Raw genomic sequence first — 25931 nt, forward strand, 5'->3', positions numbered from 1 at the left:
ATCTCAAGCATCGCCTCTCGAACACACTCCCTAACTCGGATATTGCCGTCCTCGCGGGCTGCCTGCGCCGAAGCCTTGCCGGCCGCCGTGGCTTTCTTCGCTCGGTCGTCGGCTTTGTTTGCTCGATCCTCGGCTTTCTTTGCTCGATCCTCGGCTTTCTTTGCTCGGTCATCGGCTTTCGTTAGTTGGTCCTCGAGCCTATTCACCCGATCTTCGGCCGCCTCTCGGGCGGCCTTAGCACCAGCTACCCGCGCAACGTCAAGCGCCTCCTCCGAGGTTGTCAAAGCCTTCGTATGATTGCGCTTCGAAGCAAGCACGGAATAGAAAAGCTGCCAAAAAAAAAAAAAAAAAAAAACTATGTGAAATCGGTGGAACTTGCAATAATAATAATAATAATGATAATATATATGTATATATATTAAAAAAAAAAAAAAAAAAAAAAAAGCGAGAGAATAAATCATACCTCTCGAACCTTGAGCGCGATCCCGTCATCAAGCTCGAGCGTCGGCTCCTTGTCAATTCGATTCACCTCTGTGCGGGGGTGCGCGTCGAGAAAGTCTTTTGCCTTTGCCGATAGGTCGTAATGCAGCCGAGAACTGGAGGGAACGACCGTTGTCGTCGAACATAAGACCGTCTTATGTCGCTTCAAAGGCACCTCGTGAGAGGGAACCAACTGCAAAACGCCTCCGCAAGGCTGCTTCAATGCGGAGGAAGGAGCATCGGTCTCACCCTTCTTCCGCTTCAAGGGTACCTCATTCGGAGGAACAAACGGCGGGGCATCTTTGCTAAGCTGACTTGGGGCTGAGGAAGACGCATCGGCCTTGCCCTTCTTCAGGGCGCCTCCTGAACTGCCCCACATTGGCATTTGCGGAAGCCTTAAAGGTTTCTTCGGTTGGGTCGCGGCCCGAGTGACGCGAGAACCAAAACCTGGTCCCGGCGGAGGAAGCATCACGGTGCCCGAGAGAGTTCCGCCCTTCGATCTGTCACCCCGCGCTCGAGCGCTAGTTCTCGTCGATCCATCCCCTCGCTCCCGATTTACGCCAGAACGCACGATCGCCATGTCTGCAAAGGAAACCATAAAGGTTATAATCACGTAAAGTAAGTAGATGCATTACAAAACAGCTAATGACGCGTCCCAAGTACCATCGCCCCTTGCCGAAGGAGACGAATGAACTAAGGCATCTCGGTAAGGCCCTGGTGACTCATCAATAAACCCGGCCGGTGAAAACCGAGACGCCCATAACTCATGATTATCCGTCAAATTCTCGCATGATGGATACCTGACAAACCACCCCGTTTTCTCCCACCGAACTTCGTCGAGAAACTGATCGGCGTGGAGATCTGTGTCCGAACAAGAAGCAAAGAAACACTCAAAGTCAGAGGACTCGAGCGGTTTTGGAATATCCCCGCCCGTTCCATATTCTCCCGGAGCCCCCCTAAAGTAGCTCGTACATGTGTAAAACCACTCCTCTACCCAACCTCGAATTTTCTCGGGAAGATCGACAAGAGCCTTCTTCGACCCCCTATGGCGAACAAAAAACGACCCCCCCTTCTGAAGGTTCGGAGCCACACGACACACCGACAAAAATTCATCTAGAGTCAACCCGCGCCCCTTTTTCTCGAACCAAAGGATCCAATGGGCAACAATGATCCAGTAGCTCTTCGAGTTCAGCTGACCCGGTGCCAACTGGTACGCAAAAAGGAGCTCGCATATGAGAGGATGAACCGGGAACCGAAGACCACACCTGACACTATCAACGTGCACGACCGTGTAACCCTCAGGAGGATTGCTTCCCGTATCCCCTGGCGCCGGCGTAATGATAGAAATATCCTCAGGAATCCGATATTTCCGTCGAAAATACGCAATTCGTCTCGCCGTGGTTAGACTCGGCATCTCGAGACCGGAATAGTCGCCGGGTGGCGATCTGTAAAGAGGGCCAATAAACTTATCCCTCAAGGCTAAAGGATGTCTTTTCTTCTTGTCCCGAATTGCTACGACACTCCCTAAAACATCGCCAACGCCGGAAACAGACACGCCTACGCTTTCCACTAGATCCGAAGGGGAATCCGGGACTACAATTGCCCCAACAATGAAAGAATCATCCTTACCCCCCCGAAGCGTGTTCTCGATGTCCATAAGCCTTTTTCCGCTCCTCGAACCCCACGCCGAAGCCTCGATTTCATGTGAACCCGAATCTCCGTCATCCGCGGGAGTCAATTCGGCTACCACATCGACCACAAAAGGCACTTTCCCGCCAAAAGGGGCCTTCGCCACCAAAACACATTCCTCTTCCAAAAGGATCACGTCGCTAGAGCCAATGTCCCTTATGAACCCACTCCCCCCGCTCGACGGCAACGTCCTCTCGCCTAAGGTCGAAATCTCCCCATCACCATCGCCCGAAGGACCCTTGTCTATGGAGTTCTTCTCGCCGAGGACAGCAACGCCTTTTATCATTAGGATCCCCCCGTCTTCGGCCGAAACAGAATGTTTTCTCCCTTCCTCACCAAATGAGACCCGCACGCCTAACTCAATAACGGCGGGAAGCGACTCCTTGCCCAAAGCTCTCTCTCCGTCCGTGGGTACCATCTCCACCGGGACCTCTTCACGCGGGTACGGGACGCCATCGCCACCTGAAGACAATATTTTTTCCCCGCCGCAGAGCTCTCCGCCGAGACCCTTCACTACCTCGCTAAGTATCGCGCCGCCGAGAGAAGCGATCGTCTCGCTCGGAACCGGGACCACGCAGGCCTCTCCACCACGCCTGAGAACCCCCGTGTCATGAAGGCCCTCGGCCACGAATGGAAGCTTCCCACCAATGGAGACCTTCTCACCATAGTCAACTCCCGAACCTCTCAGGGAACAATCCACCTCCGCCGCCATCACGGGGGACGAACGGAGATTCTCTGCGATGTAGTCGCACACATCAAGATCGAAGCTCCGAGAGGATGAGGCAGCAGGATCGATCAAGGGGCCCAACAAATCGCCAAAACTAAAATTTTTGGGGTTTAGGGTGATAATACTCTCAAGGCTATCACGTGGAATATTGAGACCAACAAGATCAGGAGAGGGGGACCCAGAAGCACGTGTTCTAGGGTCCATTAATGGTGATTGGTGGGAAGATTAATGAAGAAGATGCCAAGAAGAGGACAATAAAAAAAAAAAAAAAAAAAAAAAACCTGAAGAACGAAGGATGCCGATAGAAGAGAGAATAATGCAAAAAGTCAAGTGTACCTTTTGTTGTTCTCACTTCTCACTACTGCCCACTTGCCCCACAAAGAGAGGAAGTCATCAGGCTATCGGTCATAAATTTCAAAATTCAAAAACAAACAAAAAAAAAAAAATAATGATAACAATAGGCATATATTACAAGCCACGTTACCATACAGTGAAAGATGGAGCAGAAGGAATTGGAAATTGGGCCAGGCCAATCTCAAAAGCCAATAATATATATATATATATATATATATATATGTATATAAATAATAATAGTAATAAGATATATATATACATATATATGTAATATACTGGTTATATGAAGCAAGCCACGTTACTGTAAAAGAAAAAAAAAAAAAAAAAAAAAAGACTAGGTGCATCAGAGAGTCTTCCTTTAGTCCTATCTATGACAAGTCCTATTTAGGACTGGGGGGCTGTTAACGTGGCATCATAGAAATCACAAGTGGGAACTAAGAACCCATTCTTTTACTGACACATCCATGCATCATCCATATCTACTCAGCTCACTCAAATAAAAAGAAAGCAGATGCATATGTGCCACGTCTCCAAACTTTACTCATCTATCCAAACTTCTCTTTCTTCTTTTACCCCCCAGCACAAAGAAAAAACTCGTCCAAATATACACAAACGTGTTTAATTTATTCATTTTCTATTGGACCCATCAACAAAAACACCAAACACAAACCTCTATATATACCTCATGCCCTCATCACATGCAGGGATCTCGGAAAAAAAGAAAAGAAGTCTCTCTCTCTCTCTCTCTCTCTCTCTCTAGCAAAAACTATGGCAAAAAATATACTCAAGAAAATTCTATCACTTGTATTCATTTGAGACTAGAATCAAGATTATCTCCACTCATACAAACGTCACCAAGACTAATGTTGAGCGTCGGAGCACGCGTCGAGGGAAAACCCTCCGCGTCCTTCTAGTTCACGCTTTTTTTTCTTATTTTCTTAGGGAACAAGGACGAAGAACGCATTCCCGACGAGGAACCAGGCGAAACATTATTTCCCTCTTTACGATTCTAAGACCCTCTGAAGCTCTTGGATGCTTTGGGCCTTGTCCCAAACTTCCTCGAGCCCTTTGGACTCTTGAATAGTAATTTGGGCCGACCCGAGACTATGCGCGCGACCAATCCAAGCACGCCGCGTGTTCACGAACGTTAAGTCTAAAAAACGGCTTAACAGTATGCCTATAAATAAATTTACACATGGTGCAGCCAAGGTTTGAAATTTAGGGGAATTTGATTGGAAACCAATTCGAATTCCGTTTTTTTCAAAGTCTTGGTACCGGAATGAACAAAACCGGAGTTTTTCTTGAATTCCGAGGAAATCCGGACAGAAACTAGTCCGAATTCCGGTTCACAAATTCTGGTACAGTTCAGTACACACACAAAAAAAAAAGGGATTTTTAAACCGGATTCCTCACTCAAAACTTCAAAACAAGCGAAAAATAATCCTAAAAATTTAGGAACAAGCGATTAGAAACACATTCTAAACATAATGGGTATGTCCTAAACTCTATACAAATTTCTCAGATAAATATAGCAAGCCTCCAATTATTCCGCTTCTGCGAGGTGGGACCGGATCGCTTCTGGACTTGTCATTTTGTTAATCCTGCAAGGAAGGAAAAAAGCGAGATTAGGGCTGTCAATAAAGATATTAGAAAAACATTGTTACATAAATTCCATGTATTTCCAATGGTATAACATGAATCGAATCAGAGAAAGCTTACCGTAGAAGCAAGTCACCGCCAGAGCCCAACTTCTCGGAAATCCAATCGGGAACTAGTTCTACTAACAAGCTAAGTTGTTCCTCGACTTCTTCTGAGAAGAGAAATCATGATTATGACTTGGGTCAGAAAAGGTTCAAACAGAACAGGACATAATGGGCATATAAGATTAAGATAGTAAGACTGGTAAGCCTGGCTTACTTCTGTCGACAATATCAGAGTGGCCCGAGATGATCTTGTGTATAAGCTCCTCTTTTGTGATGACACAGCGGCTTATCGATTGAAACATGAAATGAATCATGTTGAAGATTTTGGGTGTCGCCGTCGTTTCGCTTGCGAGATCGCTGGATCACGCTCCTCCATTGCAATAATTTCCTTCTCTTTAATCTGTAGTAAGATTCATGGCAATCAAAAGAATGTTTACTATATCGGAAATTGAATTTTCACGATGATTGTGAGGCAGAGTCAAAGCTCAGTGCCTCGTACTTTGTGACAGCTTGGTGCAAGTTTACGACCATACCGATTGCAAAAGGTTCTTGGGGAGAATATCAAGCATTTCTTCGTCAATTGAGCCATCGTTTACATCGAGCTCGACTGGGTATGTGTATAGAAAAAGACAAACTAGCTCGCCCTTTTCATATAAGTCAAAACCAATGGGTTAAATTGCAAATTAATAAAAGATAGGCCAAACCACAAAACCCTAATATAAATACGAGAAGTTACTCGCACCCACAGAATCATCTCTCTGCCATACAACCAGCTCTCCAAAACCCAGATTGTCATTTCTTCGCTCTCTTCGCTCTCTTCGCTCTCTTCGCTCCGGTTACAACATGGTAAGGAATTCGAAACCCAGAATCATTCTTACTCATTCTTTTCATGTTACGTTTTGATGAGCGGTAATGCAATCTCATTTACTCATCGAAACCCTAAATTTATAGTCTTTGTAATAGCTTCAGATCTAGAGTGCTGATTTAATTTCCCGAGGAAGTTTTATTTGTTTCTCGAGATTACGCTTGTTCATTTCGAAATTATGCAACTTTAGATGGTTTAAGGAATTCGAATACGTTTTGTTTTTTTTGTTTCTCGGCAAGTCTCTGAAATCTATTCACATACTAAGTTTTTCTCACTAGTGATAGAGGTCTCTCGTTTCCTGCTTCAGGCATTAGTCTTTGTTTCATATCATTTCATTTCTGTGTAGCTGTTTTTTTAATATGTACTTGATGGCTATTGAAATTAAATATTGTAGTATACTCTGTGGTGCTTGATACCAATCTATTGGGCGTGTAGTTTGTAGAAACCTTGCTTCAGATTTCAACCTTCTTGCTTTAGGTGTAGAAACAGAAACAGATTATCATGTATAGTGTGTATAGACTTTATAAAGATTTTATTATCAAGCGTGCAATAGTAATGAACTTTTACTTAAATAGCATTGGTCTATTTTCATTAATGCTGATTTAAGAATTCCTATCTTATGATTTTTTATTTCTCAGGCATCCAAGAGGAAGAACAGAGAGCCCAAGGAAGAGACTGTTACTCTCGGGCCGGCTGTCAGGGAGGGAGAGTTTGTCTTTGCTGTGGCTCACATTTTTGCCTCATTCAACGACACGTTCATCGTAAGTCTAGTGCTCCTCTTTTATTTATTTATAAATCTGTGTGATTATTTCTTCTATTACCTGATTCAAAATATAATTTTAACTTAAATTTCATATTAATGCAGCACGTGACCGATCTGTCCGGAAGGGAAACCCTCGTCCGCATCACCGGTAGGTCCACTTTGAAAAAAATTCAACAAACTAGAACGAGACTCGTCTCTGTTTTTCACCGCATAAGATCGTTAACTTTCCTATCTTACTTTTTTGTTGTTGTGAAATGCTCTGCTTTACAGGTGGGATGAAGGTGAAGGCTGACAGAGATGAATCTTCTCCTTACGCTGCTATGCTTGCAGCTCAGGATGTCTCTCAGCGATGCAAGGTATATCCATGGCCTTATACATATACGTATTCAAGGTATATATATATATATATATATATATATATGTGGATGTTCTAAGCTATGGTTTGTTATTGCAGGAGTTGGGTATCACTGCTCTTCACATTAAGCTCCGTGCCACCGGTGGAAACAAAACAAAGACTCCCGGTCCAGGAGCCCAGTCTGCTCTCCGTGCTCTTGCTCGTTCGGGGATGAGAGTCGGTCGCATTGGTATGAACCTTTTAGTCCAAACTCAGTCAATGTCACATGTAACTTGTAATTTGAGGGTTTAAATTAATGACACAAGTTTGAATTCTTGGGTTGCAGAGGATGTGACTCCGATTCCTACTGACAGCACTCGCCGAAGGGGTGGAAGGAGAGGAAGGAGGCTGTAAGCTTCGTCTTCTTGCTTTAATGCTAGTCAACGAGTTTCTTCGTTGAAATCTTGGTGCTGTCTTTCTGCTTCTGTCATGATGGGATTGAGTTGTTTTGTTAGGTTGATGCTTTTTTACATTTTAAGTTTTGAACCGATGATATGTACTTTTTTTTATCTCTAGCCAAGGATTTCTTTTCAACTTGTAGAAAAGAGTTTTGTGGGATTATTATTAAAATATTTCCGGATTCTTCTTTCTACTCTTTATGTTTTTCTTTTGATGTAGTACCTTTCTTCTTTTGGTTGCTTTATATGTTTATTATAGTTAGTCTTACGCCTGTCGTTGCCTCAATGCTCGTATCAGTTCTCATTTTGTTGAAGAAGGTAGCAATCAACTTTTACCTATTCAAACAAAGCTAAAAAGATGAATTTTGTATTTCATTTGTCTATGAAATTTAAGACTAAAGTGCAGGAATAAGGTAGTGAAGCTCAGAAATAATGAAAATTCACATATAAAACTGGGCCAACCAAATAAATGGTGATCAGAGTTAATGTCCAAGCCCATGTCCAAATTGAGATCTAATCTTTATATTTGGCTATGGGGAAATATTTATGCAAATTTTATAACATCGCTGCTTGTACATGTAATTGTTTTGTGCAGAGTTTTTCTGCAAGGGCTGTAAACGATGAACCTGACCAGTCCTACGAGCATGGTCTTCCATTGTGAACCTCTTGAAGAAGGCTTTCAGGGTGCACCAAACCAGCTCCAAGCTCGCACCAAACCAGCTCCAAGCTCGCACCAAACCAGCTCGCACCAAACCAGCTCGCTCCAAACCAGCTCGCTCCAAACCAGCTCCAAGCTCGCACCAAACCAGCTCGCTTACCAAACCAGCTCGCACCAAGCTCGCACCAAACCAAAATTATGTTATCAAGATAGTTGCTGGCGGAATGATCTCACTATGTCTTCGGGGGTTTTATCGACACTTGCGGAAAACATCGTTAGGAGTTTATGGCCTTAGTCTAATCAGAATAGAAGACACGCGCGAGTGTAAGAATGGTCAAGAAAATATACACACGTCAACAAAGACATTTCATATGTCTAAGCGAAAAAAGAAAATAATTTCTTGTGAAGATTTACTGAAGTTCATAGAAAAATAGGAAGAGCATCACCCATCGAAATAAATTATTATTCCCTATTGTGTTTCTTAACTAAATTTAACTCTCTCCTTTCTCCGTGTATGAATGTCCCTCCTAGCGAAAAATTATTCAAGCAGAACATGAAAGAAAAGCTAACGAATGACACACCAGACTTTCTAATAAAGAGAATTGTGAGGTGAAGCCTCTACAGACCTGAGGTAAATGCAATCTTAAAATGCTTTGATTTACTTCCAACAAGAAGGAAAAAATATGAATGTGAATACAGAAGGAATGACTTCTTTGTAGTGATTTATTGGTATGCCTATAAATAAATTTACACAGGTTTGAAATTTCGGGGAATTTGATTGGAAACCAATTCGAATTCCGTTTTTTTCAAAGTCTTGGTACCGGAATGAACAAAACCGGAGTTTTTCTTGAATTCCGAGGAAATCCGGACAGAAACTAGTCCGAATTCCGGTTCACAAATTCTGGTACAGTTCAGTACACACACAAAAAAAAGGTATTTTTAAACCGGATTCCTCACTCAAAACTTCAAAACAAGCGAAAAATAATCCTAAAAATTTATGCAGTGGCGATGGCCATTCTTCCCGCGATTCCGCTACTTTCCGAGAAAACCGTCCCTTTTCCGGTGCTCGTCAGGCCAAAACTCACTTCATGTCGACAAAATCTTCGCATGGGATAAGATATCTAGACAAATTCCGTTGTTTTACATAAATTCGATGATTTTGAGCGTTTTTCATGGATTTGTTGATGATTGTGTATGATTAACTTCAAAATCTTAGTTTATAACTTCATCATTGTGTATAATCCGAGTTTCTATCCAATTTTTTTTTTAATATTTTCCTTAGATCCGAAAATTTGAATGTTTTTTTTTTTTAGTTTTTTTTTTGTTAAATTAGTTTCAGAATATGACAATATGTATAATTAGTGAATTTTGTATCCGAAAATTGGTGTAAATTTGGTTGGATCCGAATTCTTGAATGTATTTTTTATTTTTGTTAAATTAGTGTTAGAATATGAATGTTATGTATAATTAGTTGATTTTGTATCCTAATATTTGTGTTATTTCATTTCATGAATCATATAATTTCATTACGACTTTATGTTGAACTATTCAAATTATGCATTGTAATAAAAATATTGTAGACTATTTTATGATTTTATTCTATGTAATGCATAAATTTTTATGTATATTTGTTCATTGGATTTGTCTCGTTAAATACGTCGTTTGACGGTATTTCTCAATGACAATGATAACTTCAACGGCACGGTTTACCTTTTATTTTTTATTTTTGAATTGCACAATATTTCTCTAGGTGGGGTTACCTATTAATTATAATTTTTGGAACGATAACGATAATGGTATTTCGATCATTGGTGTTCTCTAAAACAGTAAATGGCACTTAAAGCAACTAATTGCAACATTAATTAATTTACACATCTTAACGATGCTAATTGAGAGAGAGAGAGAAGTTTATTTTGTTTTTTAATTTGTTTGGGTGGGGTGGGGGGGCTGGGTGACAATGAATAAGTAAAGCGAGTGCAGTGGCAAATAAGGAAATTGGCAAAAATAATTAAATAAATACCAAATAATATCGAAAACAGAGGTGGAAATCAAAATAGAAAAGAAAAAGGAAGGAGAGAAGAGGTGTGGTATCTTGTAATTCCAAACATAGGCAAAGCTGGGTTGGGTTTGGCGTTCCGAAACCTAATTGAAATCAAATGGACGGAAGCGGCGGAGCAGCGGACACCGATATGTCGGAGGCGGCGCCGCAGCAGCAGCAGCAGCAGGCGGCGGCGGCGGCGGAGATGAACATACCGGCGACGCTGAGCCACGGTGGCAGATTCATCCAATACAACATCTTCGGCAACATATTCGAGGTCACCGCCAAGTACAAGCCTCCTATTATGCCGATCGGCAAAGGCGCTTATGGAATCGTGTGGTTTGATTTCCCCCCTAAAATCTAAATTGTTGTGTGTTAAATTTGATTGGATGATATGAGTAAGAGTGTGAATCTGGGAAACAGCTCATCCCTGAACTCGGAGACGAGCGAGCACGTGGCGATCAAGAAGATAGCGAACGCGTTTGACAACAAGATCGACGCGAAGCGGACGCTGAGGGAGATCAAGCTTCTGCGGCACATGGACCACGAGAATGTATGTATGATTATGAGTTAGTGTTGTTTGGGAGGAAATGATTTGGGAAGAATGTGGCAGGTGGTTGCGATCCGAGACATAATCCCTCCGCCTGAGAGGGCGGTGTTCAACGACGTGTACATTGCGTACGAGCTGATGGACACGGACCTGCACCAGATAATCCGGTCGAACCAGGCGCTGTCGGAGGAGCACTGCCAGTACTTCCTCTACCAGATCCTGCGCGGCCTCAAATACATCCACTCCGCCAACGTCCTCCACCGCGACCTCAAGCCCAGCAACCTCCTCCTCAACGCCAACTGCGACCTCAAGATCTGCGACTTCGGCCTCGCCCGCGTCACCTCCGAGACCGACTTCATGACCGAGTACGTCGTCACCCGCTGGTACCGCGCCCCCGAGCTCCTCCTCAACTCCTCCGACTACACCGCCGCCATCGACGTCTGGTCCGTCGGTTGCATTTTCATGGAGCTCATGGACCGCAAGCCCCTCTTCCCGGGCCGCGACCACGTGCACCAGCTGCGTCTGCTCATGGAGGTCAGTGATTGATTCCCTTGATTCATGAACTTCTTCTTCCTCATTCTCGCTCCTATTCCATTGCTGCAGCTGATCGGCACCCCCGCCGAGGCCGAATTAGGGTTTCTGAACGAGAACGCCAAGAGATACATCCGGCAGCTCCCCGTGTACCGCCGCCAGTCCTTGACCGACAAGTTCCCGCACGTGAATGCATCCGCCATTGATCTCGTGGAGAAGATGCTCACCTTTGATCCAAGAAAGCGGCTCACGGGTGAGAATCTACTACTCTACTATTTGATTTGATTTTATTTTATTTGATTTGATCATCATCACCATGTCAATTAATTAACTATTTAGTGTTTGTTTGTTTGTGTGTGCTATACTAATTGGGGGCGGCAGTGGAGGATGCGTTGGGGCATCCGTACTTGACGTCGCTGCATGACATCAGCGACGAGCCGGTGTGCACTTCGCCCTTCATATTCGACTTTGAGCAGCACGCCCTGACGGAGGAGCAGATGAAGGAGCTCATCTACCGCGAGGCCCTTGCCTTTAACCCACACTATCACCAATAGCCTTTCCACTCCCTTCCGTCTTAAATGTACATATAATCCAATCACACCAAACTATTGTTGTCATCGTTGTTGTTGTTTCATCTTTGTTTTTTCCCATCTTTATCAATCAAAGGACTACTGCTACTAAACATTGTTTGTTCCCAGTTAAGATTGGCGTTGATTGGATTGTAGTTTGATAAAATGAAAGAAAGCAGGGATGATAATATATTGAGAGGAGATTGTTATGTTCAACATTAAAACAAAAATTGATTACAATTGGGTGGGGGCAAATGAATACGAGGCATAGCAATTAGGTGTTGACGGAATGGAAGAACTTTGAAAGCGGAATAGGACCACCCTCTTCCTTGGAGGACTTGTGGCGGTGCCGCTTCTTCTTCTTGGACCTCTTGGTGTCAGAGTCATCGGAGTCTGATGAGTCGTCGTCGTCGTCGTCATCATCATTGCTCCTTCTGCTTCTCTTACTGCTGCTTCTCTTACTGCTCGAGTGCTGAGGCATGAGAGTTAGAACAGACAAACAGATACGAAAGAAGAAGAAGAGGAAATGGAGTTTTGTAAGCCTGCGAACCTTGTTCTTCTTGTCATCCCTCTTCTTTTTCTTCTTCTTCTTGTCAACGCCAAGAGAGGAGGAAGAGGAAGAGCGGTTGCGGCCGTGGGCGAGCTTTTGGGCGCGCTCTTTGTCGAGCTGGGCGCGGTAGTCGCGCATCATCTTGTGGGCGTCGTTCTCGAGGTCGACGCTGCGGAGGCGGTCCTCCTTCTGCTTCTGCTTGAACTCCTCCCAAGTCACCGTGTGCGACGTCTTCAGGCTCGCCAGACGAGCCGCGTGCCACTCCGGCGTGTGGAACGACCCGTCCACCTGACCAATTCACATTCCCAATCAATCAAAATTCAAATCAATCCAACACCATCGACGTCGATCAAACCTACCATGCCGTCTTCCACCTCCTCCGGGCCGCCGGAGCCAGAGCCAACCCTGGATCGCTGCATAGCCTTGTACGCCTGGTTCTTCCCCATCTTTTGATTTTGATCTTAATCTGCACCAACAGCAAAACCAAAACCTAGACTTACCCCTTTCCCTTCCCTTCTTTCTATCGCCTTACCGCTTCTTACGTGTCATTTCCTTATTTGTCACTTTTTATGTCACTTAATCGCTCTTTCTTTTGGGCTTTCAAGGCCCATTCTCCCGCCTCGCTTCATTGGATGTCACTAGGAAATTCCACAACTATTTTATAATGTCTGGAATACTTTTTTTTAGACTATTATTTCAAGGGAATGTTACTGAAAATATCAAAAAAGGGGAAATTTTTTTAGTAGACTTTACCCATATAGACAGAGCAATAGTTACTCTCCCTTCAACAAACTCAAAAGCCAATCCAACGCATAGCCATATGTTAAATCACGTCTTTTTTGTTTCTAAAGACATGACATACATTTTTGTTTGTGTTTTTTTCGGACCCACTTCCTTTCCTTTAGCAATTAGCACTGCAACTTTCTATTTTATTGATAATGCTTTGCAAGAAGAAAAGAAAAGTATATTCTCCAGGGGAGACTCAGAATTTTTAGAAAAACATAGATCATGGAATTATGGACTATAAGCTGTGCAATTCGGCAACAAATCCTTGAGATGAATGATTTATTAATGAAGGATAATGATATAATGTCAAATCTTATTGTAACAAAAAAAATATAGCTGTGGAGCACTAGACACGTACGTATTTATTAGTATTAGAGTTACTGTTATGAATATTGAATCCTAAAAGAAAAGACAAGAAGCGTGTCAGAGATATTATTATTTGAATCAAAGTTCAACATCATCTTCTGCAGTTTCACACTCTGAGACACTTTGGGAGCTGAGAGTGAGAGCAACACAACAATGGCATTGCCAAGTAGAGCTTCCCTCTTACCGCCCCTACTTCTTCTACTTGCCGTTTCACATTCCTCCTCCGCCGCCGTCCGGCGACTCCTCCACCAGCCATTCTTTCCGTCGGAGTCCCTGCCGCCTCCGCCTCCGTCTCCTCCTCCGCCCGTGGACGACGACAGGCCCTTCTTCTCATCCACAACCTACCCATCTCCTCCGCCGCCCTCGTCTCCCCCGCCGTCTCCGTCTCCGTCTCCTCCGCCGCCGCCGCCGCAGACGTCGTTCCCGGCGAACATATCGGCACTCCTCCTCCCGCAGCGGTCGCACCATCACCTGCACTTCCACCTGCTGGCCCTGGCCCTCACGGCGGCGCTCCTCTCGGCCGCCATCCTGGCCGCGGTGTTCCTCATCTTCCGCCGCTCCCACCACAAGCCCAACTCCAAATCCGGCTCCGCACCCGCCACGCCGCCGCTGAGCCGCAGCTCGGAGTTTCTGTACTTGGGAACGCTGGTGAACTCGACAGGCAGCAGCAAGACGGCGTCCCCTTACTTCCGGCTGGGGTCGCCGGAGCTGAACCCTCTTCCGCCGCTTCCGAAGCACAGCCACAAAGAGGAGTTCTTTTCCCCGATCGGCTCCGCCAGCTCAGCAACTCCGTCGTTTCCGTCTCCTCCTTAAACAGAGACGCTCCTTCGTCTTCGTGTGTGTTTATGTTTCTCACTTTCTTGTATGTTGTTCTGAATTGACCCTTTTTCGTGTCGTCTAGTTTAGTAATCAATTATGGAATCATTACCCACGAAGCTGCATTGCTTCATCTCTTTAATATTCGTAACGGCCATGGATAACAATGCGAAAGCAGCAACAACTTTCTAACCATAAAAATCTAACGTTGATATGCTCATGCTTCAAAACCACTCCATTTATTTATCCACAATTCATATATGATAAACAGAAACGCTAATATTGGTCAAAACCAAAACAAGGGAGTTGATGATCACTCAATTATCTTCCTTACTCTGCTGCTACATCACCAACTGCTCGCCTCGTATTACATTATATTTATTATTATCATCTTATCTGCACACAAATATTGTACATTACAAAAAGAGTAGCAAACGCATGCATCCACGGATGGAATTGCATCAGAATCGCAATATGTAAAAGCTTCCTTTTCCTTTTCCTTTTCAAGCATTATATGATAGTTTCGCAGTTGGAGCGATAGATTACGCTTTCAGCTTGACGTTATTTCCTGCAGTTGAAATTCAAGCAATGGTGTTAGCGAGCAATGGTGGTTGAATGAAATGAAACCAGTTTTGAGTAAGAAAGACAGACCAAGGGAGCTTAAAAGTGTCTTTCCACCACCCTTGCTTGGAGCAGTTTGACACAATCCTGTCGAGCCGTACGATGATCTCTGAGAATGTCGGCCTCATAACAGTCTCTGGATCCCAGCATTCCTCAATCAACCTGCATTAGGATTAGCATTAGCATTAGCAAGTGTGCAAATACGAATACACATAATTATTATAAACACACCAAGCGCGCACTTACTCTCTCAAATCTGGAGGATAACCTTTGGACTTGCTTCGAAACGGAGGCCTATGCCGTTCCAAGCACATCATTCTCGCCACCTCTTCTGGAGGCTTTGGATGGAACGGCTGGATTCCCTCTACCATCTATACAATACGCTCACACAAACACATATCATCAACACTCTGCTTCTCTCTCCCATCCACACACAGACACACAATTACCTCGTACAAGACCAGCCCAAATGAGTATGCATCCACGCTTCTGTCGAATATTTCGTCTTTATACACTTCCGGTGCCACGTACAGATCTGGAATCAAATTATCATTTTGCTGTTAAAAAAAGTGATGAGGTGGAGCATGCAGCCAAATATGAGAGTAGGGTGTTACTGGATTGGTCGACGGGGTGAGCTAGTTTTGCCTTGTCGGGTGAAATCTTGGATAGCCTGGCCAAGCCGAATCCAGCGACCTTCAACTGGCCTCCACTGTCGAGCAAAATGTTTCTGGCACCTTACCAAAATTGAAAATATTAAAAAGGAGTGGAATGTGAGGGGTTTGAGAAAGAGGGACAGCATTTGGTTTGCCTTACTTAGGTGTAAGGTCGCAGTGAATAATGGGGTCGGGTTTGCACTCGTGAAGATAGTTCACGCCCCTGAGAGGACAAAGCAGCAGTCAGGTTTGGGATTCGTTAGTCGGTTGAGGAGATGAGTTACCTGGCAATGTCAAGAGCAAAGCGCAAGACTTTGGAGGGAGAGAGTCGGCCCTTGCGCTGAATGTATGTTCCCAAGTCACCCTGTGATGGAATCAACCAATGAATCAGTGGATGAACGAGAATGGTAATGAGGGAGGGAGTGTGTTACTTACCTTAGGGTGATACTCCAAGACGATCATCATGGGCATGTTCTGGGTGACGGCACCGACGAACTGGACGACGTTGGGATGGCGCACCTTCTCCAAGAGGGTGAGCTCGTGCTTGAAGGCGTTGCTGCGGAGAGAGAATGAACGTGAATATGGGTGAATGTGAATATGGGTGAATACAAAGAGAGGGAGAGTGGTCGGCACATGGAGTCGGGGTGGGCGGAGGAGTCCTTGTCGAGGATCTTGACGGAGACCTTGGTGCCGTTCCACTTGGCGACCTGGAAGGAGCCCTTGGTGATGCCGTCGCTCTTGCGCACCTGCAGCTCCACCGGGTTCAGCTCGTACTCCGGCACCTCACGCGGATTCAGAACGCACATCGGAGTCTTGCGGCTTTTCTGCCAAACCACGGAAAACGTCAGAACAGATCAGCAATGCCGTACAACTTCTGAATGGGGGGACTTACGGGGACTTTGGCTCCTCGCGACCGCAGCATGTTGTAGATGTCCGTGTTGCCGTAGAACTTGGCGTCCGCCGCCGCCGTGCTGCCCCACCGGTCGCGCGCGTCGATGTTGGCGCGGCGCGTGAGCAGGAGCCGCACCACGTCGGAGTGGCCCTCGCAGGCGGCGATGTGGAGGGCGGTGCGGCCGTCCAGGTCGATGCTGTTGACGTCAACGCCGTCGTTCAGCAGGTCCTGCACCCCCGAGGCGTCGCCGCGGCACGCCATGAACAGAAGGTGCATCGTCGAGTCCAGGTTGTCCGGCACCGACAGCTCCCCCGACGGGCTCCGCCGGATCGGATCCAGCGACGACTGCCGCCCGAAGCTGAACCGCAGGTTGCCCTTCCGCGGGTCCAGCGACGCCTGCCGCGTGAACTGCCGCGTCAGGCTCCGCCGCAGCGACCCCGTCGACAGCTGCCGCGATATCCCCCGCTTGAGCTGCGCCGCCATTTGCTCCATCGCCCGATTCCTAATCGAATTGCTTGTGTTCAATTCAATTCAATTCCCCGCCCGCGAACCCCGCTCCATCTCCTGCTTATCCCTCTCCCTCTCTGCCTCTCATTATATATTTCTTTTTTTAGGAGTGTTTGGAAACGGTCAGCGCCCTCTCTCACTCGGTTTCATTCCTTCCCAAATTGCAATAACACTCATATTTCTTACTTGTCGTGTGGACCCATCCCCATTCCCATGTGACCTGGCATTTCAATTCAATTATTGCTCTCCTGCTGCTGACCCATTCAATCCTTCCTATACCATACATACACACCGCTTACGGTACCGGTATCGAAGTTTCCAAGTTTTGATTTTACTCATATTTCAACTACAAATGAATAAATGACACTATTTCCCTCTGTACTATGGCGGCTATGGCACTTCGGTCCTTGAACTCTAAAATCTGGTTGAATGGTGTTTGAACTTTAATATTTTTTTCGTTTTGGTCCTTCCATCTCGAAACTTGTCATTTTTCTCGCTTCCATCGTCGTTCGTGTACTCCGACAAGTCCTAGTCGGTAAGCTGGTTGTTTGGGAGAGAGTACACGCGCGCGTGGCGACAGATCCGCGAGTAGAGCGAAAGTCCCTCCCTCGCCGTGGTCATCGACTCTGAGGATGATGAACACGATTCAGGAGTTCGCGATTTTCGCTGCGTTCGTCACGTCCTCTGTCGTGAGATCGAGCTGCTCGACCATCTCCGCTGCGATCGAGATCACGATTTCCAAGTTCAGCTAGAACGCGTGATCCATAAATTCAGGAGTTCTTATATAGAAGAGTAGGGTTAGAACGTTATGAAACATAATTAACTCGGTAGAATGATAAAGAGTATTACCAATTACACTATGAGCAACATGCACTGCATGACGATTGCCAGCTCGAGATCCCCGATTTTCACTTCTCTGGTATGTCCGTTGATAAATAAGTTGTCACACTTGAGATCTCTACGAATAATACAAGAGTTTTGGGTGTGCAAAAAAGATAGACACTAAAAAAACAAACTAAGAGAAATCTCTTAAATCGTAAATAATAAAATGCAAAACAATAACTATCTGACTAGGTTGTTGTGATATACTGCAATTCTGACGGCATCGTCAGCGGTAAGTTTGAACAGTCAGACAGGTCTCCTCTCTATTCAACATATACGATCATTATTATAACCCAAATATACATAAATGTTCAAACTTCAAACAAAAAACTAATCAGACATGTCGTGAAATATAGAAATGAATGAAGATAGCTCTAATGGACAATGTAAGATAGCTCTGCAATTAGCACAATTTTGCACTTACCAAGTTATTTATAATTGATGAGGTATGAAGTAAATTAACATGGAGAATTAAAATATTATGAAGATACGATAAATATATCAATAGTCATTTTCATGATGAAAATGTACTTCAAAATACAACCAACCGATTCATTTTCTATATACGTGCAAAATCTAGATCATTAACAAAAACAGTTCCATAAAATACAACATTAAAAAACTTCAAAAGTAGCCCACATTATATATCTATAATCAAAAGGTGTGCCTCGCTTTATTGAGGTGAAGGCGAGCCTCAATTTGTTAAGGTGAAAGCGAGTCCCATTTTATTGAGATAAATGCAAGTCTCATTTTGTTTCTTCAGTTGGGCTCACAGTGCATTTTCATTTTTGGGTTGGGCTGTTATGTTTTTCCGTATAAGAGAAAATCCCTCATAATGGGTTGGTATATTAACTTCTTCGAGCAACGAATTTATAGATGACGAAGATGGCTTTTATACTATGTTGATTTAGGGATTTCAGACAGAATAAGGAATTATGAATAATAACGTAATAATCGAATATAAGCGTTTGAGATTAATCGACCCTAATACAACCACCAAGGAAAAGGAAAAAAAATGTTTTTACACAACAATAATTTTAGGTACTATAGTAATATAGGCTAATATATACTAGTCCCTTTTTTTTGTTGTTGGAAAGAAGCTCCAATTTATCTCTATTAATTTTGGGACCTTTATTTCATCCTAAGGTAAAACTTATGTACACGTGTTCCTTATTACGTGTCAACAAATATGATTCGACTCAACAAAATTTAGGCAGCAGTCCATTCATGGTTACTAAACAATTTTGTATGCAGTGGACAACAATACGTAGTTGACTTGACTACAAACAATACTAACTCATTTCTAATAATTCAATTCTACTCTTCAGTAATGTTAAAAGAGAAAAGCAAAGCAATTCGATTATGGTTAATCTTCAATTATTGTATTGATTGTGTTTTTACAGTGACACTTTTGGGTACGGTAAATAAACAATGATGTAGAAGTCCTACTTCAGATAGTGCGGTGAGTAAATATTGCCGGCTGAAAGGAGAGAGAGAGAGAGAGAGAGCGCTTTAAGAAAAACGAAAAAGAAAACGAAAACGAAAAAGAAAAGGGAAACAGAGAAGGATGGTGGAGAGCGGAGAGGTGAAAGAGGTGAGATCGATGAAGAAACAGGTGAGCTTCGGCGGGAGAGGGTTGGAGAAGCAGATGAGCTTCAAAGGGCTTCTTTTGGAGAAGCAGAAGAGCTTCCGCAAGAAGCCCCGCGAGTCCCCCGGCAAGCGAGGCGACTCCGCCGTCCATCTCGCCGCCCGCGCCGGCAACCTCGACAGGCTCCGAGACCTCCTCCCCCGATCACGCTCCTGGATGTCCGACCAGAACATCCTCGGCGAGACCCCCCTCTACGTGGCGGCGGAGCACGGGCACTCCGCCGTGGTCGCCGAGATGCTGGGCCACATGGACCTGCAAGCCGCCTCCCTCTCCGCGCACAACGGCTACGATCCATTCCACATTGCGGCGAGGCTGGGCCATCTGGGTAATTAAGCAGCGCGCGAACTTGGCGAACTTGGTGATTGGAATCTGATGTTGTTGTTGTTGTTGCAGATGTTATAAAGGAGATGCTGGGAGTGTTCCCGAACTTGGCGATGACGACGGAGTTGTCGAACATGACGGCCCTCCACACGGCGGCCGCTCAGGGCCACATCCACGTGGTGGAGCTGCTCCTGCGGTCCGACTCGAACCTGGCCAAGATTGCGCGCAACAACGGCAAGACGGCCCTCCACTCGGCGGCCAGGGCGGGGCGCGCCGACATCGTGGCCGCCCTGCTGGCCAGCGACCCCTCGGCGGCCCTGCGCACGGACAAGAAGGGCCAGACCGCCCTCCACATGGCCGCCAAGGGCTCCGGCACCCACGCGGTGGTGGAGCTCCTGAAGCGCGACCCCGCGGTGGCCGCCCTGGCAGACAACAAGGGCAACACGGCGCTGCACATCGCGGTGGCCAAGGCCCGCACCGACAACGTCATGCTGCTGTGCGGCATGGGCGGCGACATTGTGAACGCCCTGAACAAGGCCGGGGAGACCCCCCTGGACATGGCCCGCAAGGTGTCGGCGCCCCCTGCCGTGGTGGCGGCGCTGGAGGAGGCGGGGTCGAAGCCGGGGTCGAAACAGCAGCTGAAGCAGACGGTGAGCGCCATCAAGCACGACGTGGAGTCGCAGCTGCAGCAGAGCCGGCAGACGGGGTTGCGCGTGCACAAGATCGCCAAGCGCCTGAAGAAGCTGCACATCAGCGGCCTCAACAACGCCATCAACTCCGCCACCATCGTGGCGGTGCTGATAGCCACGGTGGCCTTTGCGGCCATATTCACGGTGCCGGGGCAGTTCGAGGAGGGGGCGGGCCCGCAGGAAGGGGAGGCTCACATAGCGGCGGGGGGCGGGGGGGCGTTTGTGCTCTTCTTTGTGTCGGACAGCCTGGCGCTCTTCATCTCGCTCGCGGTCGTCGTCGTGCAGACCTCCGTGGTGGTGATCGAGGAGCGCGCAAAGAGGCAGCTCGTGTTTGTCATCAACAAGCTCATGTGGGTGGCCTGCCTCTCCATCTCGGGGGCGTTTGTGTCCCTCGCCTACGTCGTGGTGGGGCCGCGCTCGCGCTGGCTCGCCGTCTTTGCCACCGCCATCGGGGCCACCATCATGCTCACCACCATCGGCTCCATGTGCTACTGCATCGTCTCCCACCGCCTCCAGGAGTCCAAGCTCCGCAACATCCGCCGCCTCGAGAGCCGCTCCCGCTCCTTCTCTGCCTCCGAATCCGAGATCCTCAACAGCGAGTACAAGAGGATGTACGCCTTATGATTTATGATGACAACGACTTTTTTTTAAACATTTCCGGTTGTTTTGGTAGATGGAGACGGAATTGTTGACATCCTTCTTTGTATTATTTGCATACATACATACATACATACACATCTGTATATCTAAGGCTTGTGACACTGAGTTGCAGCACCGCATTCCATTCTCTCCTTATTTTATGTCATTAGAATTGGGGTCAGCCTTGTTATTATATATAAAAAAGGATAGGAAGAGAGTACAAGTTGATTTAGAAAATATGAATACTAGAAGAGAAAGCAAGTGTTGTTTGGGAAGATAAATAGATACATGAAATAAAATCAAAAGTCCCATCGCTTCTTGACTTTGAGCAACAGCTCCGATGATCTGAAGTCGTGCTGCGGCACCTGCAGCATCAGCTGGAACTTCATCTTGAGCGGGGATGCCTTGGTTTTCCCGCATTCGTCGCCCACCTGAGAAACAACAAACCCACGGACACAGATTGAGAGATTGGAGAGAGATGTTTGAATTGGAGGGAATATATAATATAGTGTACCCCTCCCCTACCCATAGAGACGCCCAGGCTATGCGGACCTCGGAATCATAACCAGCTTTCACTTTGAGGTCCTTGCCGCAGTTTTGTTTGTACACGGCGCTCCAGTTGTTGGCATCAAAATTGTACCAGTAGCTGATGCATTAATTGATTAGAAAGAAATCAAGAATAAGATGATGACCCATTCCATACTTGGAATTACCTGAGCTTGTGAGAAGGGGAGAATCGACGCTTGAAAGCCAAAGAGAAGGCGTTGGAGGGGAGCGAGAGGGAAGGGATCAAGGACAGCTCGTTGTCCTTGAAGGCGTATCTGAGCCTGAGGCTTTGGTCGGAGTACTGGGCGGAGCAGAGGCCGCGCACGCTGAGAAGGGCGGAGGCGGCGTCGGGGTCCACGTGGAGGTCGGCGATTGGGCATTGGAAGAGCGCGGAGGGGAGGGCTAGCGGAGGGACGAGAGAGGAGAGGCGGAGAGAGTAGGTGTTGGATTGGGAGGCGGCGGAGACTGACACCTGTCCCGCCTGCGCCTTCACGTCGTGGCTCAAGCTGAGCTGCACGTGCGGGCCCACAGGAAGGCTGGCATTGAGGAGGGCGTTGCGATCTTGGAGGTCAAAGTCGAGGCTGCCCAGGTTCTTGAAGACCAGGCCCAGGCGCGGCTGGGACACGACGGCTGACGAGTCGGAGTGGAAGGACAGCTTGAGCTTGGCCGCTCCCTCCCACACTTTGCACGACACTTTCTGCAGCGCCGACTTGCAGTCGCTGTCAAACTCCGAGCTCACCCGTATCCCCGGCCACCACCGCCCACGCTCACTCTTATCCGACACCGCCATTTCTCCTTCCATTCCTTTTCCGGGTTTTTATTTATTATGCTATTCGCTTCTTCCTTTTCTTTTTATTTGCCCTTTACTATTTCTTTACAGTGATAAAAACGAATTTGTATTGCAGTTTTTGCCCCTTTTTATAAAAACTTTACAATTCTTTACACTGAAAATTTACAAATTAGTCCTTTTTTTATTAGCCCCTTGGTGAACTTCTTTGGCTCCGTCCCTGCCCCAGCCCCAGTAATTCTTTCTATCTGTTGAGCGCGCACAAGGATCACGCAATTATATATATAATGCATTTTCATCGAGTTGACAAGGATTGCGATTAGTAATTGGGCACGCAATTAAGATGGTAAAAAATAGCTTTGGATTCATATCATATCTATATATACCATATGGGGGAAGAACTGGAAGGTAAAGTAAAGTGTTGGAATCCTTGGTTTTTTACAAAGTCAAAGTCAAGGAAATGAAAAGAGAGCGAGAGAGATCAGAGAACAAGTGGTTTGCCACGGCCCATTGCAAATCCGCGGGTGCCATCTGGCATACGAGGCCCGGGGGGTTGGGTGGTCGAGATCATGTGTTGGTGTTGGCCTCTTGCGTTTGCACTTGGGCGTCCTCTTTTCTCTCTTTTACGCCCTTGCCCTCCTTCTTTTCTCTCTTTTACGCCCTTGTCCTCATTCTCAACACTATGTCGCTTTGCTCCTACACCATCTTCCTCCTCCCCGTCCTCCTCCGTTTGCTTGCTTTTCGTCTGCCATTCAACACACACAAACAAATGTACCATATGAGACACTATTATACAACAACAACAACAACACAAAGATGAAGATGAAGAAGATAATGAAATGTACCATCATCAAGCGCAGCCTGAGGCCACTCCTCCAATTGGCCTCATCGTTCAACTCTCTTACCTGCCTTTGCAAATTCACTCATTAATGATTAAACCAAAACCACATTCATCAAATCAGACTTAACAACACTTACAGCCTTCTCCGCCACGTCCACGCTCTCGTACTCAACAAATGCATGCAGCTGCACACACACACACACAAACACGCAATCAATCAATCAAATCAAATCAAATCCAATCAAACACAGTGTTACTGATTCAGCGTCATTACCTTACTGAACTGCATCATGACATTCTCAGATTTCGGCATCTTGGGCGGTTGCTGGGGCGGGCACGTCCTGATGTTCTTCACGCTGCGCGCAATACACATCAACATCAAAATCAACACGAAACATCAAGATTGACAGTCATCACCATCTTCTAGACCTACCTCCCAACCCCACTGAATATCTTCATCAGGTTTTGGTGGCAGTGGTCCTCCGGCAAGTTCTCGGCAACAACGATGCGACACTAGACAATCACATCACACAATCATTCAAGGCAAAGGCAACACACGTGAATAAAATGGATATCGGAATGAGACGAACTTACTTGCAGCTCTTGGATGTCAGAGTCGGTGATGGGTTTGAGGCGCCTCACTCGCTTCCCGTCCGCGCTCACTTCCTGACAAGACACACGGAATGAGATTCGGTGGTGTTTGCTGTTGAAATGGACTGAAATTGAGGAGTGAGTCAAGTCAACTCACCAGCTTGGACGAGGCGCGCAGTGTGTTTGCAAGCTGGGCGTGGCCGCCGATGACGCCCTTTATCTTCTTGAAAGAGGCAACCACAGATATCGGCACTGTTATTCAAATCCAACCATTCATTAACTCACTCAACCACACTAATTCAATATTCGCATATCATTCTCAACAAACAAACACATACCAAACCCAGCAGGATCTTTGGCAATGAACCTCATCAGATGATCGGTGGTTGCCAAATTCAAATCGCTGAAATAATACTCAACCTGAACTGAATACTCGGAGTCAGAGGGTGTGTTATTGTAATTGGATCCAAAAACCAAACTGACCTGATTCAGAAGCTTCACAGACAACTCCTCCGCCTGCGGCTGCCGCTGATTCTGACCCCGCCGCGACGGAACGAACTCCGGAGCCTCGGCGTTCAGTCTGCTGTTTTGAACATCCACACGATCCCCCATTTCACTTCACTCGCTTCCTTTCTGTTTCCTCTTCTTTTCTTTCCTTTTTCTTTTTTCGTCCCATCTCTTCTAGGGGGCTACCACTAAATACTCGATACTCCAGCACTATTTTTGCAAACTTTAGTCACTTTCTCCGTACCAGCGCTGATTTCGTTTTTCTATTTTTCATGTACAAAAAGTGACACTCAACGTGACCCGAAGCTAAGACCAAGTTTTTTTTTTTTATAGATGTTATGCTCAATATTAGGGCTCTACATTACCTCAAATGGAACAAAGTTTTCGGAATGAATCTAAAAGATGGTAGCTGTTTTGGGGGAAATTTCGAAAATTTTCAGTGAAAAATATAATTTGGCGACAGAATATATATAAATTTGCATTCAACAAGTTTCTCTCTTTTTATTTCCTTTTGAGGACCAATATGGAGTAGTTAATTAAACAAATAAAGTAAAAAAAAAAAAGGTTCCCTCTTTTATTTTTGGATTTTCGGATCTATTGAAAAATAGCCAAATATCCAATATCCAATAGAATGATTATGTAGAACGATAGTTGATCCTGCATGATCAAGCACTATGTTAACTTTTTTATTTTGGAAGATAGGCTATGTTGACATATCCACCTTTTGTGTTTTGATAAAGGTTATCCATACATTATATACGTTGTTTTCATACGTTCATGCACACTTTGAAGAAAAATCAAGGCGATGATGAGGCTGAAGCTGATTTGCGAAAAGCATACGATGGTGTTGAGTGGAATTTCCTCGATAAAGTCCTAAAGCCCTTTACCGGCAAGTAAACCCATTATCTCCGTATTTATTCTTTTTGTGACAGGAGGTGCTCTCTAGGCTCTTTAACAAAGCGGAATTTTTAAAAAGTTCCGTCTAGTTAAACCCACGGAGGGTGAGTCAGGGCCTAAGATCAGGCCGAAAGGTAGAAGAAGGTCTCCACGGATTATGATCGCAAGAGCGTGCCCTCTAATTTCCCACTTAATGACAACCAAAGATACTTTTGGGCTGCCTTGAGAAATATGCCTCATGGTTGGGACAAGCTATTAATTTTGGAAAATCGGGAGTAGTTTTTTCCAACAACTTGGGGGTAAGTCTAATGGGGATGATTAAACGCACTCTTAATATGCGTTTGTCGGGAAAAAAAAGTGCTATCTCGGAAACTCACTCTTTCTACAACGAAATCGTTACTTTCGGGTTTTGGACTTACTTTCACTTATTGAATCATGCTTCGATTAGTGAGCACAACCCCATCATCACTTTTCTCGATAATGTCCTTTAGTTCGTAAATGCAATTTGATTCTCACGTCTTTCTTGTTATATTTGAGATGGGTCTTGCCCGATCGACTTTGCTCTAGTATTCTTATTGGACGTCTACATTTCTTGATTTTTATTGAGCCGATTGTCATATTTAGGTTGGTTTTGTCTTTTGGTCAAAAGGACGAAATATTCCGACAACTTCAG

The 25931-nt window shown here is 45.6% G+C and overlaps 8 protein-coding genes across 10 annotated transcripts; 3 read left to right on the forward strand and 5 right to left on the reverse strand.

Annotated features, from left to right (window-relative positions):
* Window positions 1–4427: 4427 nt before the first annotated feature.
* On the reverse strand, window positions 4428–5606 carry LOC149386849 (CDT1-like protein a, chloroplastic). 2 transcript variants are annotated; one of them, XM_089627460.1, is made up of 4 exons: window positions 5487–5606; window positions 5168–5353; window positions 4970–5060; window positions 4428–4851 (listed from the first exon to the last, which is right to left on the reverse strand). In XM_089627460.1, exons 2-4 carry the CDS (start codon window positions 5265–5267, stop codon window positions 4794–4796), a joined length of 249 nt encoding a protein of 82 aa, XP_089483586.1. In that variant the 5' UTR covers window positions 5268–5353; window positions 5487–5606; the 3' UTR covers window positions 4428–4793. The 2 variants fall into 2 exon arrangements, with proteins under 2 accessions (XP_089483586.1, XP_089483587.1); XM_089627461.1 differs by lacking the exon at window positions 5487–5606 and having other exon boundaries at window positions 5168–5470.
* A 63-nt stretch (window positions 5607–5669) lies between these two features.
* On the forward strand, window positions 5670–7567 carry LOC149386850 (small ribosomal subunit protein uS11z). The gene is made up of 6 exons (XM_089627458.1): window positions 5670–5799; window positions 6457–6579; window positions 6684–6729; window positions 6852–6937; window positions 7036–7165; window positions 7262–7567. The coding sequence occupies exons 1-6, from the start codon at window positions 5797–5799 to the stop codon at window positions 7327–7329; spliced, it is 456 nt and encodes a 151-aa protein (XP_089483584.1). The 5' UTR covers window positions 5670–5796; the 3' UTR covers window positions 7330–7567.
* Window positions 7568–10041: 2474 nt separating this feature from the next.
* LOC149386851 (mitogen-activated protein kinase homolog NTF4) lies at window positions 10042–11920 on the forward strand. Its single transcript, XM_089627456.1, has 5 exons — window positions 10042–10408; window positions 10493–10622; window positions 10683–11153; window positions 11223–11403; window positions 11532–11920. The coding sequence occupies exons 1-5, from the start codon at window positions 10188–10190 to the stop codon at window positions 11702–11704; spliced, it is 1176 nt and encodes a 391-aa protein (XP_089483582.1). The 5' UTR covers window positions 10042–10187; the 3' UTR covers window positions 11705–11920.
* On the reverse strand, window positions 11876–12925 carry LOC149386852 (stress response protein). The gene is made up of 3 exons (XM_089627457.1): window positions 12629–12925; window positions 12270–12557; window positions 11876–12191 (listed from the first exon to the last, which is right to left on the reverse strand). Exons 1-3 carry the CDS (start codon window positions 12713–12715, stop codon window positions 11994–11996), a joined length of 573 nt encoding a protein of 190 aa, XP_089483583.1. The 5' UTR covers window positions 12716–12925; the 3' UTR covers window positions 11876–11993.
* A 1526-nt stretch (window positions 12926–14451) lies between these two features.
* On the reverse strand, window positions 14452–17062 carry LOC149386853 (integrin-linked protein kinase 1-like). 2 transcript variants are annotated; one of them, XM_089627455.1, is made up of 10 exons: window positions 16404–17062; window positions 16145–16335; window positions 15947–16067; window positions 15796–15875; window positions 15672–15734; window positions 15473–15585; window positions 15308–15393; window positions 15105–15229; window positions 14889–15020; window positions 14452–14805 (listed from the first exon to the last, which is right to left on the reverse strand). In XM_089627455.1, the coding sequence occupies exons 1-10, from the start codon at window positions 16893–16895 to the stop codon at window positions 14799–14801; spliced, it is 1410 nt and encodes a 469-aa protein (XP_089483581.1). In that variant the 5' UTR covers window positions 16896–17062; the 3' UTR covers window positions 14452–14798. The 2 variants fall into 2 exon arrangements, with proteins under 2 accessions (XP_089483581.1, XP_089483580.1); XM_089627454.1 differs by having other exon boundaries at window positions 14722–15020.
* Window positions 17063–19126: 2064 nt separating this feature from the next.
* LOC149386854 (uncharacterized) lies at window positions 19127–21237 on the forward strand. The gene is made up of 2 exons (XM_089625157.1): window positions 19127–19765; window positions 19834–21237. The coding sequence occupies exons 1-2, from the start codon at window positions 19360–19362 to the stop codon at window positions 21072–21074; spliced, it is 1647 nt and encodes a 548-aa protein (XP_089481283.1). The 5' UTR covers window positions 19127–19359; the 3' UTR covers window positions 21075–21237.
* Window positions 21238–21245: 8 nt separating this feature from the next.
* On the reverse strand, window positions 21246–22562 carry OEP37 (chloroplast outer envelope protein 37). Its single transcript, XM_089625159.1, has 3 exons — window positions 21803–22562; window positions 21615–21735; window positions 21246–21520 (listed from the first exon to the last, which is right to left on the reverse strand). The coding sequence occupies exons 1-3, from the start codon at window positions 22435–22437 to the stop codon at window positions 21389–21391; spliced, it is 888 nt and encodes a 295-aa protein (XP_089481285.1). The 5' UTR covers window positions 22438–22562; the 3' UTR covers window positions 21246–21388.
* A 198-nt stretch (window positions 22563–22760) lies between these two features.
* Window positions 22761–24552, reverse strand: LARP6B (RNA-binding protein). Its single transcript, XM_089625158.1, has 9 exons — window positions 24338–24552; window positions 24193–24274; window positions 24012–24106; window positions 23858–23929; window positions 23697–23776; window positions 23538–23619; window positions 23401–23448; window positions 23268–23327; window positions 22761–23167 (listed from the first exon to the last, which is right to left on the reverse strand). The coding sequence occupies exons 1-9, from the start codon at window positions 24464–24466 to the stop codon at window positions 22904–22906; spliced, it is 912 nt and encodes a 303-aa protein (XP_089481284.1). The 5' UTR covers window positions 24467–24552; the 3' UTR covers window positions 22761–22903.
* Window positions 24553–25931: the final 1379 nt, after the last annotated feature.

The sequence above is a fragment of the Urtica dioica genome, chromosome 9, assembly GCF_054948205.1.
Source record: "Urtica dioica subsp. dioica isolate 48M chromosome 9, U.dioica_male_clone48M_v1_H2, whole genome shotgun sequence".
NCBI classification, from domain to species: domain Eukaryota; kingdom Viridiplantae; phylum Streptophyta; class Magnoliopsida; order Rosales; family Urticaceae; genus Urtica; species Urtica dioica.

Excerpts from the sequence above, each read along its gene's own strand:
- LOC149386851 (XM_089627456.1), top strand. The coding sequence starts at position 10,188 with ATGGACGGAAGCGGCGGAGCAGCGGACACCGATATGTCGGAGGCGGCG. Across the intron at positions 10,409-10,492 it reads GGCGCTTATGGAATCGTGTG|CTCATCCCTGAACTCGGAGA; the intron begins GTTTGATTTCCC and ends TCTGGGAAACAG. Across the intron at positions 11,404-11,531 it reads TCCAAGAAAGCGGCTCACGG|TGGAGGATGCGTTGGGGCAT; the intron begins GTGAGAATCTAC and ends TGGGGGCGGCAG.
- OEP37 (XM_089625159.1), bottom strand. The coding sequence starts at position 22,437 with ATGGAAGGAGAAATGGCGGTGTCGGATAAGAGTGAGCGTGGGCGGTGG. Across the intron at positions 21,736-21,802 it reads TCCCCTTCTCACAAGCTCAG|CTACTGGTACAATTTTGATG; the intron begins GTAATTCCAAGT and ends TTAATGCATCAG. Across the intron at positions 21,521-21,614 it reads TAGCCTGGGCGTCTCTATGG|GTGGGCGACGAATGCGGGAA; the intron begins GTAGGGGAGGGG and ends GTTGTTTCTCAG.
- LOC149386850 (XM_089627458.1), top strand. Across the intron at positions 6,580-6,683 it reads CATTCAACGACACGTTCATC|CACGTGACCGATCTGTCCGG; the intron begins GTAAGTCTAGTG and ends ATATTAATGCAG. Across the intron at positions 7,166-7,261 it reads GATGAGAGTCGGTCGCATTG|AGGATGTGACTCCGATTCCT; the intron begins GTATGAACCTTT and ends CTTGGGTTGCAG.
- LOC149386853 (XM_089627454.1), bottom strand. The coding sequence starts at position 16,895 with ATGGAGCAAATGGCGGCGCAGCTCAAGCGGGGGATATCGCGGCAGCTG. Across the intron at positions 15,735-15,795 it reads TTTGCTCTTGACATTGCCAG|GGGCGTGAACTATCTTCACG; the intron begins GTAACTCATCTC and ends TTGTCCTCTCAG. Across the intron at positions 15,586-15,671 it reads CACTGCGACCTTACACCTAA|AAACATTTTGCTCGACAGTG; the intron begins GTAAGGCAAACC and ends GTAAGGTGCCAG.
- LOC149386852 (XM_089627457.1), bottom strand. The coding sequence starts at position 12,715 with ATGGGGAAGAACCAGGCGTACAAGGCTATGCAGCGATCCAGGGTTGGC. Across the intron at positions 12,558-12,628 it reads AGGAGGTGGAAGACGGCATG|GTGGACGGGTCGTTCCACAC; the intron begins GTAGGTTTGATC and ends TGAATTGGTCAG. Across the intron at positions 12,192-12,269 it reads GGGATGACAAGAAGAACAAG|CACTCGAGCAGTAAGAGAAG; the intron begins GTTCGCAGGCTT and ends CTCATGCCTCAG.
- LOC149386854 (XM_089625157.1), top strand. The coding sequence starts at position 19,360 with ATGGTGGAGAGCGGAGAGGTGAAAGAGGTGAGATCGATGAAGAAACAG. Across the intron at positions 19,766-19,833 it reads GGCGAGGCTGGGCCATCTGG|ATGTTATAAAGGAGATGCTG; the intron begins GTAATTAAGCAG and ends TTGTTGTTGCAG.
- LARP6B (XM_089625158.1), bottom strand. The coding sequence starts at position 24,466 with ATGGGGGATCGTGTGGATGTTCAAAACAGCAGACTGAACGCCGAGGCT. Across the intron at positions 23,930-24,011 it reads TGCGCGCCTCGTCCAAGCTG|GAAGTGAGCGCGGACGGGAA; the intron begins GTGAGTTGACTT and ends GTGTCTTGTCAG. Across the intron at positions 23,449-23,537 it reads TCATGATGCAGTTCAGTAAG|CTGCATGCATTTGTTGAGTA; the intron begins GTAATGACGCTG and ends GTGTGTGTGCAG.
- LOC149386849 (XM_089627460.1), bottom strand. The coding sequence starts at position 5,267 with ATGATTCATTTCATGTTTCAATCGATAAGCCGCTGTGTCATCACAAAA. Across the intron at positions 5,061-5,167 it reads CTCTGATATTGTCGACAGAA|AAGAAGTCGAGGAACAACTT; the intron begins GTAAGCCAGGCT and ends TTCTCTTCTCAG. Across the intron at positions 4,852-4,969 it reads GGCGGTGACTTGCTTCTACG|GATTAACAAAATGACAAGTC; the intron begins GTAAGCTTTCTC and ends CCTTCCTTGCAG.